The sequence below is a fragment of the Indicator indicator genome, chromosome 7 (genome assembly GCF_027791375.1).
Source record: "Indicator indicator isolate 239-I01 chromosome 7, UM_Iind_1.1, whole genome shotgun sequence".
Lineage (NCBI taxonomy): Eukaryota > Metazoa > Chordata > Aves > Piciformes > Indicatoridae > Indicator > Indicator indicator.
The window spans coordinates 3658363-3671036 of record NC_072016.1 but is presented as its reverse complement, the minus strand read 5'-3'; the positions used below and the strand labels follow the sequence as shown (position 1 = coordinate 3671036).

Below are 12674 nucleotides of genomic sequence, written 5' to 3'. Positions count from 1 at the left end.
AAAGAGAGAGTTTTTGAATGCTGTAATAGCAGTGAACTGCAATTATAATGGTCAGGGGTTTTACTTACCATCTTCATCAACCGAACCAAAAGATTCTAGCTGACGCCTGAAAAGATGAGAGTAGCCAACTGTGCTGGACTTCATTTTATCTGAGGAGACATGAGATCCTGTTAAGTCTGACATTGAGTGAGCTGACGAGAGCCTCTGAGGTCCCAAAAGGAAAGGTTTTTTTGGTTTTGATTTCATTTGTACTTCACCACTACAGATCTCTACATTTGCATCAGGTGTGTGAGTACTTGGGATGATTGCAGAGGATGTATCCAAAAACGTCCCATCAGGCTTCCGACCCTTCATTTTGTCTTTTAGTTTAGCAAAAGGAGATTTGGTTTTGTCCTTCATTGACAAGTCAAACATGCTTGCTGTCATATTATTCCTCATGAACTGAATATTGACCTTTATTTCTCCTCTGTCTTTAGTTCTCTTCCCTTGTTTGGACTCTAGTTGAAACCACCTTGAAGGAGAGAAAGAGCAAGTTAAGTTGTGTTTCCTGGAGGTTAGTCATTAAACTCTGGTTAGCTGGTTAAGAAAATCTGGCTGGTATAATTAAAAACATGAAAACCAAATTCCATACCAACATTTAAAATACTCCTGTACTGAATGGGTTTTTTTGTCTATATTTGATGAGAAAAATATAATAATTATGCAGTGTTCACCTGTTTGGGGAACCAAAACTCAACTCTGTGGAAGCTTATTAAACTTCATCAAAGCTAACAAGCTCTCATTTGTCTACAAGGCAGAATCTGTATCTAATGTTAATTGTAAACGCAAATATATTTCATTTTGCTATTTGAAAGGGCACTTGATATTTTTCAAGTGGCCTTTATTTATCAGTGATGTATATTACCCAGATACTATGGGGCAAATACTTCATGTAGTAACCTTTTCTTCTCTGATTTTGGTCAGGTTTATACACTAGCATTTTACCCCTCTGTCCTTTCCTTCAAACCACTGTTTTAAGATTTATGTCAACTGCATTAGTGTTGATGAAGAAATATCTGAGTCCACTGAACAGTTACGTATCATTTCAATTCTGCAACTTCAACCCCTGCTGATGTTGCTGGTAACTTCACAAGCACCAGTAGTAGAACAGTGAGCATGTAGGTGTATCTAACAGCCATCCCTGTTGCAGGCCACTAGTAGGATTAACTTCAGAAATATTTCCACAGGCTTTGGAACCATAGCATAAACATTCACTCCATGAAAAGAGATCAATAGTGTGAGCACCTCTTGGAAAAAGCCAAATGTGCTTCTTTGCCAGGTCCAACAAAGGCTTTGTCATTATTCAGGTATCATATTGATTTCCTAATGTGATCCACAGTCCCATGGGAGCATCTGCAGAATTATGGCTCCAGCTTCCCTCCACAGCTTCACTATAATGAGTGATCAACAGTCCTTTCTCCACACAATCACCAATAGCCTTTTGCTATTTCAAAATGACTCAAGGACACATTTCAGATCCTCCATCTCCAAAGAAGTGCTCAAACCCCACTGTCAGAAATGCATGCACACATACCAACATTACAGTGCAATATCATGATGAAGTAACTTTTGAACTGGAGAGTAAGCAATTAAATTGCCTCTCAGCAGAGATGCAAAATTGATTATGCAGTTATACATAAATTATTCAATAATGCCAAATATAGCAAACAAGGTCAGGAAAGGAAAAAAATAACCCTCAATTTCCTTTCAGATGTCATACAAAATTCTTAAAGGTGACAGCTGATGTAAAATTTTTAGGCAGAGATACTATGTTTTGAGTTGAGAAAATACTTCTCAAAGTGACCTGACAAAGAAATAATAAAACGCTAAAGAGAATTATGTGTGGCTTCTTTTGTTGTTGTTGTTGCTTTGTGATGTCCAAAAGGTTTTATGTCCCATATCAGATCAGAGTAATTAAGAAATATCAAATATTCTCTGTCCTGGCACTGAACAACATGAATCCAGATCAGCAGATCCAGAATTAAATCTTTAGGAAGAATGGTTTTCTTCTGTTGCGAGGTAACTTCGTTTATGTATTTTAAATGAAAAGCAAAACCTATGTTATGTGTCTGAAGAAGATGGATCATTTTTCTTTCTAGGTAATAACATTTCACTTCTTGGTAACTGATTCCAGAAACACTTTAAGTCATCTATAGAGTCAGTACAGAAAACACGCAGCAGAACAGCAGAACCAAGTGTAAATATTTTTGTGATATATAACATCACAGAAACTGGAAGACAAGATAGCCTACTTTCTTTACAATGCTCTTTAGAAGAAATTATGCTCGTATGTTCTCTTAAAAAAAAAAAAAAAACAAGCAACACAGAACCACAATGAGCAAGCCCTTGCTCAGAGAGATCTTGCCTGTGCAAAAAAAAAAAAATCCCAAACCAAAGCAGAAAAGAAATCCCAAACCAAAAAAACACCTTGAAAGTGAGAAAGTCCTTTCCATGATTCCTTAGACACTAAATGGAAATATAAATATAAATAAGGCTTATGAGTATTTTAAGAGGCTTCATGGGCAGAGAGGATCTCACTTTTTGACATTCAAATGTAATGGCTCAGCCTGTACTGTAAGAAAACATTCTCCTTCTCTCTCTCCTTCCTCTCCTACATTAATACTGTCTGACAAGACTGCTAAATTTTCATATGCTTCTACTTAGGAATTACCAAAACTTTAAAGTGATGTGTGAGACTGCCTATCTTGTTTGCTGTGTGGAAGAAGCCTTTTCTTTTAAAACTTAACTAAATTATTGACATTCTCAGACAACTACTCTGTGTCACTCACTACCAGTACTCACCTGCTAATGGCATCCCTCTGCATTCTATTCTGGCATTCACCAGGTCTGAAGGAGAATTCTAGCAGACAAGTAACACACTGCCTTAGCAGCCTGTACATTTGTTTGCAAAGGAGACCTTGAAGGACCTGACACTAAGAGTAAGTTCAGCTGGAACACCCTAGAAAGGCAACAGAATGGCAAAAGGGAATGGACCTCACTCCTGCTGGGACCAGGTTCAACACTACTACTGATTCCAACAGAATTTAATCATAAACATTTCACTCCAGAAAAAAATTCCTCTAGACTTTGGTGGAATTTCTATTTGAATAACGATTGCTGGATCAAATCTTTCTATAAAAGAGATATTTAATTTTCATAGGCATTTCAAGGAGTTTTCTTTGTTACCTTGAAGAGTTTTTCTTTAGTTATAATGAAGGTCCCATATGCTTCAGCTCATAAGACAACAATATGAGAAGCAGACTCAAATAATGATTTTCTTCAAATTCAAAGGCAAATAATCATGGTTTGGTTTTTTATTTTATTTTATTTTTTTTAACAGATGAGAGCAAATGCAGGCAGTGCATTTGTGTGGAGCTGCACATGAATGAGCAACTGAGTCTGTCAATGTTTCTTATTAGTATCTGCTTCTACAACACATGGGCGTGAGCAACAAATAGAAAAAACAGCACTGTGTGTAATAGGAAAAAGGACTGGAAAAACAAAGTCCACTGTTTTCAGATAACAACATTTGAGTCTTAAAATACTAAATTCCACTCTACCACTGCCAATTTAAAAAATTGTAATGCATTCTAAAAGCCAATAAAACTTGCTATTTTGGTTTTGTTTACAGTACTTTTTTTTTTTTTGCCACAATAAATGCTCCATTTGTCAGGCTGCCATGAATTTATTCTATAGAAAGCCTATACAAAGCAGGAAAATAGCCAATAACATACACAAACAAAACAGGGTGGCTTTTATGAGAGCAGATGCCCTTTTATTTTATACCCAAATATTACAACCAGTCTTGCAGACAGTCTTTATTTAAACAGACCTTGCACAAAGCCTGGCAAATTTTCCCAACTTCAAAAGAAGCCCTATTGCCTTCTGAATTGCATTCATGCTTCTTGCTTTCACCTTCAAATGTCCTGTAGGACAACCACCTCCATACAGCCTCTAGTTTTGACTTTTCCCCTATGGTTTCCATCAGAACAACCCTTGCCTTTTTTTTACCCCCCTCATCTGTTTTTGAGTGTGCTAATGGGCTTCACCTGTCTTGCACAGGTTTGTGATCATTGTTATTTTGTAAGTATTCTATAAATTGCTACTCTGTTCCCTGACAACTTTTTTTGAACACATAAAGAGAAGATCAACATTCAAAGCTGAACAGGAAAAATCCTGCTGACCAGTCAGCCCTGAAAACCCAAACTTCAGAGACACAGCTGTTTTCTAACCATGACAAAATTACCCATTATTTCTAAGACAGACAATAACCATCTTCTGCATACTATTAAAGTGAATTGTGTAGCATTAGCAGTACTGAATCCTTTACCTTAGTAAACAGGCAGGAAGAGTGAGAGAAAAAACTGACATATGTTATGATACATGAGCAAGTAAAAAAATTGTCTATTCCATATCAATAGCTAATAATCTACCAACATTTTCAACACAATTTCTTCAACTGTTCTTTTCCTTCCTTTTACTGATTTCATTTTCCCCCCATTAACTTGGTCTTTCAACCAACTTTTGCTTATGTATATCATTCTCCTTGCACCCTCCATCCTGCACTCAGCAAGTATTTGGAAAACAGTATCCTGTTTCTCTTCTGGTAACAGCTGATGTTGTTGTGCCTTATCCTCAAAATCTGCCATGAAATTTGACAGTTCTGGGTCTTAGTTCTTTGAAAAAGCATCACTCAACCTATTCTGCTCATCATGTGACAGTGAGCAGGACAGGTTGACAGCGTGGGTAAGAAAAATAATACCTCTATGGGTAAGAAAAACAGTAACAGCATGGGTATGAAGAAACACTACTTCATTTTAATTACATTTTAATTATGCACTTAAAACTTTAAAAGCCTCCAAAACCATTGGGATACTTGTCTACCAATTACAACAGGAATTAGATGTCTTCTAGCCAGCACATTCAACCAGACAGATGCTCTTCTGATTCCATCTTACCAGTGCTGAAGATTGAAAGTACTAAAGGAATTTCCCCACTTATTTTTCTGCTTCTCAAATGTACCACTTGGCCTTCGTTCTACCAGCAAATATTTATTGAGCTTTGCTGAAATCTTTAGATTGCATGCAATTTTTTTTCCCCCAAAATCTTCCTTTTAATTCACAAATTACTGAAGGAATTATGGGGAAAAAAAAAAAAAAAGACATCACAGCAATCACATGGCTTCTAATCTTGATTTTACAGGTAAAAAAAATCAGGATTCTGATCTGCTAAGTAACTTTAAGCTACTACACAGCAATGAGGTCAACTTTCTATACCAGCAGATATTTCTAACATTACCCTTACAAAACACCATCAAAATCCCAACAAGAGAATGTGTCCATTACCTGTCACAGGAAGGAAATACTTCTTCATCTTAGATTTCCATTTTCAAGCTAGATACACTGAAGAAACTCGCTTCACAAAATTCCATTAACATAAATGTCCACAGCTAACGAATAAAACCCAACATCTAAAGCCCAGAACTGTCAAGCATTTTCATTAGTAGCAAATGCACTTTGAAAAAAATGCAGAAGTATGTTTTGTGATAAATCATTCAGATACCACACCAAAAGTCAGCAAGTAGGAAGAATAAGGCAAGCAGCTGAGCACAGACTCAGCCCGTGTATGAAGGGAAACGAAGAAGAAAATGGATTATTTATTAAAATAAGTGATGACATTCACAAAGATGAATGCTATTACTTTCTGGAAGCCAACTAAAATGAGATATACAAAGTAAAGTTTAATAATAAAGTTTAAAAGTAAGTATTACAGAGTGACATTGTAACACCACGAAACATATGGGAACTGACACATACCATAACACCCTTACTAAGAGGTTAGCTAATATCAACTGGAATCGAAGTAATTAAAGTGGTCTTACCCTACTTAGCATTTTGCCTAAAGACCATGTGTGAATACTTTTATTTCAGAACTAAAATAACTAAAGGTATGGGAATGAAGGCCAGTTACTTCAGTGCACAGAAAATAGAGAAGCACTTCAGTCCAGATGGCACTCAGACTCTGACTCAGAATTGTGACTTATTCAGAGGATATGCTTGCATTTGTTGCTGAAATGTAAATGCTGGGAACACCGCGAGATAATTTGACAATATTGCTCTAACCCCATTGAGATACAACTGGGCCCAACTTTTTGCTTTCCCCCCATAACCATCTTTCTCTTCTGTTCTTCACTACTAACTTCCTTTCATTTTTATTTTTAGCAGTTAATGAGTGGTACCACAAAAACAACAGCACAAATCCATATGGATCCTACAGGCTGCTCAGAATCTCTGTGCCTTTAGCAAATCTCTCAGGTGCTAATCTTCCCACTTCTCATTGGAGTGGAAAGTTTTTTTTCTCTTACCTTAGCCACTTTAGTAATTTGTTACAGCGTGTCACTTCCATGGGGTTTGAATTTTATCACCTAAAGTGCATTTTTGTCTGGTTTAAACTAAAGACTCAAAACTAGGAACTTCATAATATTTTCTGTTTTGTAGAATATTTTTTAAAGACACTAATAATTTAGAAGCACTGAGCCCATGACCCAATATCTACTTACTAGTCATCTACTTGCTCATAATTCAAGTTGTATTTGAAGCCATCTACTCCAGCGCCTGCTTCTTGCATATGCTTCTACAGATGACAGAGAGAGGACATGCCACAGGCAGTCAAAAGGGGAACCTGTCCATATCCAAGAGGGAGGCTGCCAAAACCCAAAAAACCACCACCAAATACAAACAAACAAACCAACCTCACAATTACTTGGAAGAACCCACATGATTTTCATGTCTCAGCAGCACTAAACAAGTGCTTACAACACAGGGTTATTGATAGTGGTCAATCCTTTTTGTTTGTTTGTTGCTGAGAAGCTGGTTTTGACTATTTTATATTGATCAATGGAAGCAGAAGTATGTTAGATAAGGCCAAGATTCCTTCACTGTGTTATGCTCAAAGAAGGATTTTTTTACAACACTGCTCCAGTCTGAGGGGGTATGGGTATATTGTTGAGGAAACCAGGGAGAAGAGGAATTGTCACAAATAAAAGATGTCTTCTTCAACCAAATTTCTGTAAGAGTGAGCAACTCCATCACCTGCCCTCCTCAAATTTGTAACATTCCAGACATGTGTTGCACCTTAAATCACTACAAAAGTAGCTCTCTAGGAAAGTTTATAAAGGAGTGGCCAATAAATAGAGTGGAATTAGGATGAAGCAAATTATGATTAAATAAGTAACATCATGGTGAAAGCTAACAGAAATCAGTTCTATTGCAGCGTTCATTTAGCAAACGGGAAAAAACAACTAAGCAGGCATTAAGAAATACTACTGATACTAAGTAAAAAAACTGCAGTAAATTAAGACATACTAGTAAAAGAGTATTGTTTTAATCCAAGCTAATGGCTAATGCTATGCATTCTTGGATCATCAGCAATATTAAGGCAAGTGTAAGTGAACTGAAATTCTTACAAAAATGTAAATATTCTTTAAACCAACACAGTCATGAATCATTTACATTCAAAACTGCAAGAGCAAGAGTTATGTATTTATTCTGCAAGAGCAGATCACAAAAAAATTGTCATGTATTTCTCAGAAGGCATTTAAAACCGCACAAGACTACTGCGTGAAGTAAAAACCGTGTCAGAAATCCAAGATCTGAAAACTTATGCTAAATACAGTCCCAATAAAGCAGCATCACCCGAGCCTTCCGAACTGTTAAAAAAACCTCAGGAAAAATCTCTCAGCATCTGGAGCCTCGATTATCAACTCTGCAGAAAAGAGCAGAAGTAGAAAGTCTGTCCATTTCCAAGTGCAGCAGTGATGCCAGAGACAGGAATTTAGTTAGCACAGCATGATGGGCATTTCGCACCAAGACAGAAAGAAAATGAACGAGGATCCTACAGTGGCTGAAGTCTCTGGAAGGGACCACCTGAGCTACAGCTGGACCTAACGGTTCCAGGAATACTCACTCTGAAGAATTAAAAAAGTCACCAGTTTCAGAAAGAAAGAGAAAGGGCACTGAATGCCGGAGCACAAGGAATTTTCACTACCAAATTATAGTAAATATATACTGCTTTGTTTCATTAAGTCTTGTGCCAGAGTAAGTTTATTAGAACGCCAAGACGCACAAATCCTATCAGGAGGCCTCTGCCTAGAAACTTTACTGCAGAGAGTATTTTTTTAAGATGTGACAAGTAACAAAAAAAGCTACAGAGAAAACCAGAATTATTTTTCTCTAACATAATGTTTCTGAAGCTGCAGATCATCGAAAAAACGTCTTTCTTCCAAATTAGAAAAACTGTTTTAAAAATACACAAAAAGCTGAACATCACACACCCAAAGGTCTTCTGAGGAATTCAGAATCAGCTGGTAGCCTTCACTTCTCATACCTCTTTACTAAAAAAGCACTAGGGAATTGCTGACAGGGTTCAGCATTGTGCAGAATATTAAATATCTTTTTTGCAATACCCTGGTGACTCTTGAGTCTGTCTCTTACAGCACCATATGTACAGCTGTGTTGGAAAGAGGAAGCTATTAAATATATTAAAAAGTAGAAATATTACCAATAGACACTTCATCAAATAACTGGATCTCATTCATCCCCAAACAAAGCAAGAAATGTTAAGGTTACATCAACATAAGAAAATAACTCTGGATTTAATAACACCACAAGCCTGTTGAACATATTTGAAAGTAAAAACACTGCTTAATAAAACAGATTAGTGTTTCTGAAACAATGAATATAGCTTTCAAGCATCACAATGCTTTGGTAATAAAGACCTTGGACTTGGTCTTGAAAGGCACTGGGCTTCTCAGTTCCCACACCACAGTTACGGCTAGAAGGTCTTCAGGTCCACATATATTACCCTTAGTTTACTGCCAACACAGGACTAAGAATATCTGGTATCAAAAAAGGTTTTAATAAAAGGCAAAAAGAAAAAAGAAAGAGTGTTTTGTTTGAGATCACATTTGCAAATATATTCTTGAAAGTCAAGACAGACATACAAATATTGCGTTCACATCTCCAAGTAACGCTTAAAGGAGACGGCAGCAACACACCCGCACTCCACCAAGGCAGACAAGTAGAAAACCACGATAATTTCTCAAAAACATTTAAGTGCTCATTTAAGGACTCTGAATTTTTTTTTTTTCCAAAAGTGAGTTTCAACAAGGACATTTTCTAGGCTTCAAAGCACCTTAAGGCAGCAACAGGAAATCTGGACTTTCAATGGCTCCTATCTCTCACGAATTCAAATCGGGATTAAGCGAGAACACGCTGCCAAAAATCCCACCAGCCACCTTTACGCTTCTAGGATACTTTTACAAGTACGTCTGGCTGTTCAGCTCGACTTTTAATATGATTTTAAACCTTAAATGCTCAAGTAACTTTTGCAAATAGGAGTTAAGCTTCGTAAAACTTTCCCCATAGGCCCCTATCTTCTGCCGTACAGCTCGAGGGAACGTGCAGCTTTCTCAGGAAGCCTTGGTAATTTCAGCGGCGGTCGTAGTGAGAGTTCCTCTCTCACACTTGAGAGAAAAATGAAAAAAATGAAAAAATAAAGAACCCCCACGAAGCCCTGCTAAGCACAACTTCATATAGAAACACTGAACAGATATGAATGGTTAACTATCACAAGGACTCTGCCAATTGCCTCACAAAGTTCTGTGATAGTTTTGTAAGACTCCAGCAGGACTTTTGCTAAATGTGGTATGGTTCCTCAAAGAGAAGGTTTTGTTACAGTAACACAGGAATTATTTACACATTTCCCTCCAGTTTCCCTACACATTTTCCTACTTATATTTACAAAATGTTTCTACAGGTTTTGTTTTCACTTCATTCATTCACCTTTTTTTTCCCCCTGTAGAGTAGCTAGGTGTATAAACTAAGGCAGCTGCCTATTGACTTGCAACTGGTGATTAAAGAATAGTTAAGGTTCATGTCTAAAGAGCACTGGAATTCCTAGAATCAAGTGTAAATAGAAATGAATATCCTAAGGCTACAGGTATTACTATATATTGCATCAAGACAATGGGTTTGTCTTTAGAAGATAAGCAATTAAAAAGTCTAACACTTTCAGACCATGAACCCACAAGAGATTCTGCATGGACCTGTTCTTTCCCATTGAACAGTCATTGAACAGACTGTTCTGCTAAAAATTTACTTTACAAAAAAGCCCACAAACACCAAGGCAAAGAAAACTCTGTCTTTGGTGTTCCTTCAGCCTCAGCCATGGCACATGAGCAGGACTAGGTTTTGAGAGGTTTCTGCAGCAACTGCTGGTGTAGCTGTACTGATTTCTGCCTCCAACTGCCCGCTCTGATTCTGCTGAAGGTTCACATCCGGCCAGCACAGAGTGTGACAGATGCATGGTGCCAGCCTCTTAAGTCACCTTGATGCAAAGCCTAGCACCTTACCACAGGCCCACCATCACTAACAGAAGAAGTACCAGACTTTCATTTTAACAGCTGAGATTTGGGCATGGGAGCTTTTCTACTCTACTGCTGAGATGCTGAAGAAGGAGCAGCACCTGGGGCAGGGACTTCTGAACCACCACAGAAAGGTTTGTCAGCGCTCATACGTCACTGCCTAATGAACAGATAGCCTGGAGATCTCCATGCTGGTCTCAGACTACTTCTGCAGGATAAACACAGCTAAACCAAACACAAATCATGTATTCAGGGGCACTCCTGCTGTACACTTACAGCTACAGTTCATTCTCATACCCTTTGGAGAGTAAACTACATTAGTACCAGACATTTCCATGTAGCCATGCCCTAACTGGAAAAACCAGAAATTTTAACTGTTTAGTTGAAAAACTCAGACTTTGATACATTTAGAGTTCAGCCTCATGAACTTCTGTGATTGCTTTTTTTTAAGGAAAAAAAAATTATTATTTTTGGCCTTTCGTTGTCAGAATTTACTGAAAACTGAAATTTTATTTGATGGAGGCTTACATAGGTAATGATGGAGGCTACCTCAGCAGCTGAAATTTCTCTCCAGCCTTCTCTGTTGAGGCCTGCTGTAGAGAGCAGCCTGCAGATTGCGGCCTAAGCCTAATCAGGATCAGGATCACCGCGCTGCTGGGGTAAGCCTTGGTTAAGTTACAGTTCATTGACTGCTAAACCATAAAGACACTTAGTTGCAGAAGTGGAAGGAAAACATTTTTAAAGAGAATGGTACCAGGCTTCAAAGGAATCTTAATCTCATACATGGTTCAAACTGGAGGAGGACTTGAACGGGGATATGGCTCCATGCAGGATGAAGATAAACCAAGACTGCAGGGAGTTAATGTTGCACACAAGAATTTGTCAACAAATGCTAATGTTATTGACAGTCCTTCCCCGTTCAGGGTGACCACTGTGATTACAGTAAACTCTCTTCAAGAGGTCAGGCCTCAATGACATAACTGTATACATTAGGAGCTTTGAGCACATCACTGAAGAAACAAATGTCCCAATTTAATTTGAAAGTACATTGAGAGTAAGCCTTCTACTTCCCACCCTCCCCATGTGGAGGTGTAAAATACAAAGGATAATGAAATAACCCCAACCATCACTTACTCTGTTTTCCGTCTTTGCTTGTCTTCAAATATATCATTCAGACTTATCGCCACCTGTCCCAAAAACTTGTCCAGCCCCACCAGCGACCTGTGCATGACAATCAGGTAGAGGATGTATTTTTCTGGATTCTCCTGCATGAGTAATCCAGGGAGCTCAAAGGAGGCCTCTTCTTTCCAGACAGGATCCAGGGTCTTCTCAGCCACTGAGGTGGAGTATTTCTCCTTGCCCAGCTGTATGATGGTGTAGGCATCGTTGCTGCCATTTTTGCCCTTTGGCTTCAGACCTTTGGCTTGAAGGACCGTAACTTGCACATGAGTTGGGAACCACTTCTGGGCTTGCTCTGCCAACATCATCTCTGAAGATCACAGCAGCAATAACCAAGTCTCTAGGTCATCGAGCTGTTTCGTAAGGGCACTTACGGTGGAGACACCTGTCAGGGGCTCAGCGCGGTCCTTCCTCCGACGCTTCTCGCCGCGGGTGGCACTCACAGCTCCTCGGGTTCCCCCCACCCCACACGCCCTAACTGCGACTCCATGGCTAGGGGCTGCAGGGTTTCCCCGCAGCACCGACACTATGTCCCTCCTGCCCCCGGCCTCCCCCTGCCCGCCGCCCCCGCTCCTCTCCCGCCGCTACCGCCGGCCCGGCTCCCCGCCGCCCCCAGGGCATCCCCCGGGCAGGGCCCTCTGCCGCCCGGCCCGGCCGGCGCGCCGCAACCCCTTCAGTGCGGCCCGGCCCCGCAGGCCGCCGGCGGCCTCCCCCTGCCCCTCGCAGCTCGGTGCCTGAGGGCGGCGGGCGGCGCGGGAGGGGGTTTCGCCACCGCCCCACGCGGGTGTCGGGCCGGGCTGCCGCGGCCGGCACAGCCGTCACGGCACTGCCCTCCCTCCTTGCCGTCTGCCTCAGCCTCTCGCCGCGCTCTCCCCCCGCCGCCGCCCGGCCTGACGGGCCGGCTCCGCCGCTTCCGCCTTCCCCATGCTGCCAGCGGCGGCGGCCTCCGCGGCGGTCAGAGGGCAGAGGGCAGGGTTCGCTCCCACCCCGCCGCCGAGCAACCTCTCCTTCCCTTCCCGTCCCCGCCGCGCCG

At 40.2% G+C, this 12674-nt stretch overlaps 1 protein-coding gene across 1 annotated transcript in view; it reads right to left on the bottom strand.

Moving 5' to 3' along the window:
• RAB11FIP2 (RAB11 family interacting protein 2) overlaps positions 1-11949 on the bottom strand; it is a 30700-nt gene extending 18751 nt beyond the window's left edge. The window contains exons 1-2 of the mRNA XM_054382494.1: positions 11597-11949; positions 69-511 (exon numbers count right to left, since the gene is read on the bottom strand). Of these exons, the coding sequence (XP_054238469.1) occupies positions 69-511; positions 11597-11949 (796 nt within the window). The remainder of the gene's footprint in view (positions 1-68; positions 512-11596) is intronic.
• Positions 11950-12674: the final 725 nt, after the last annotated feature.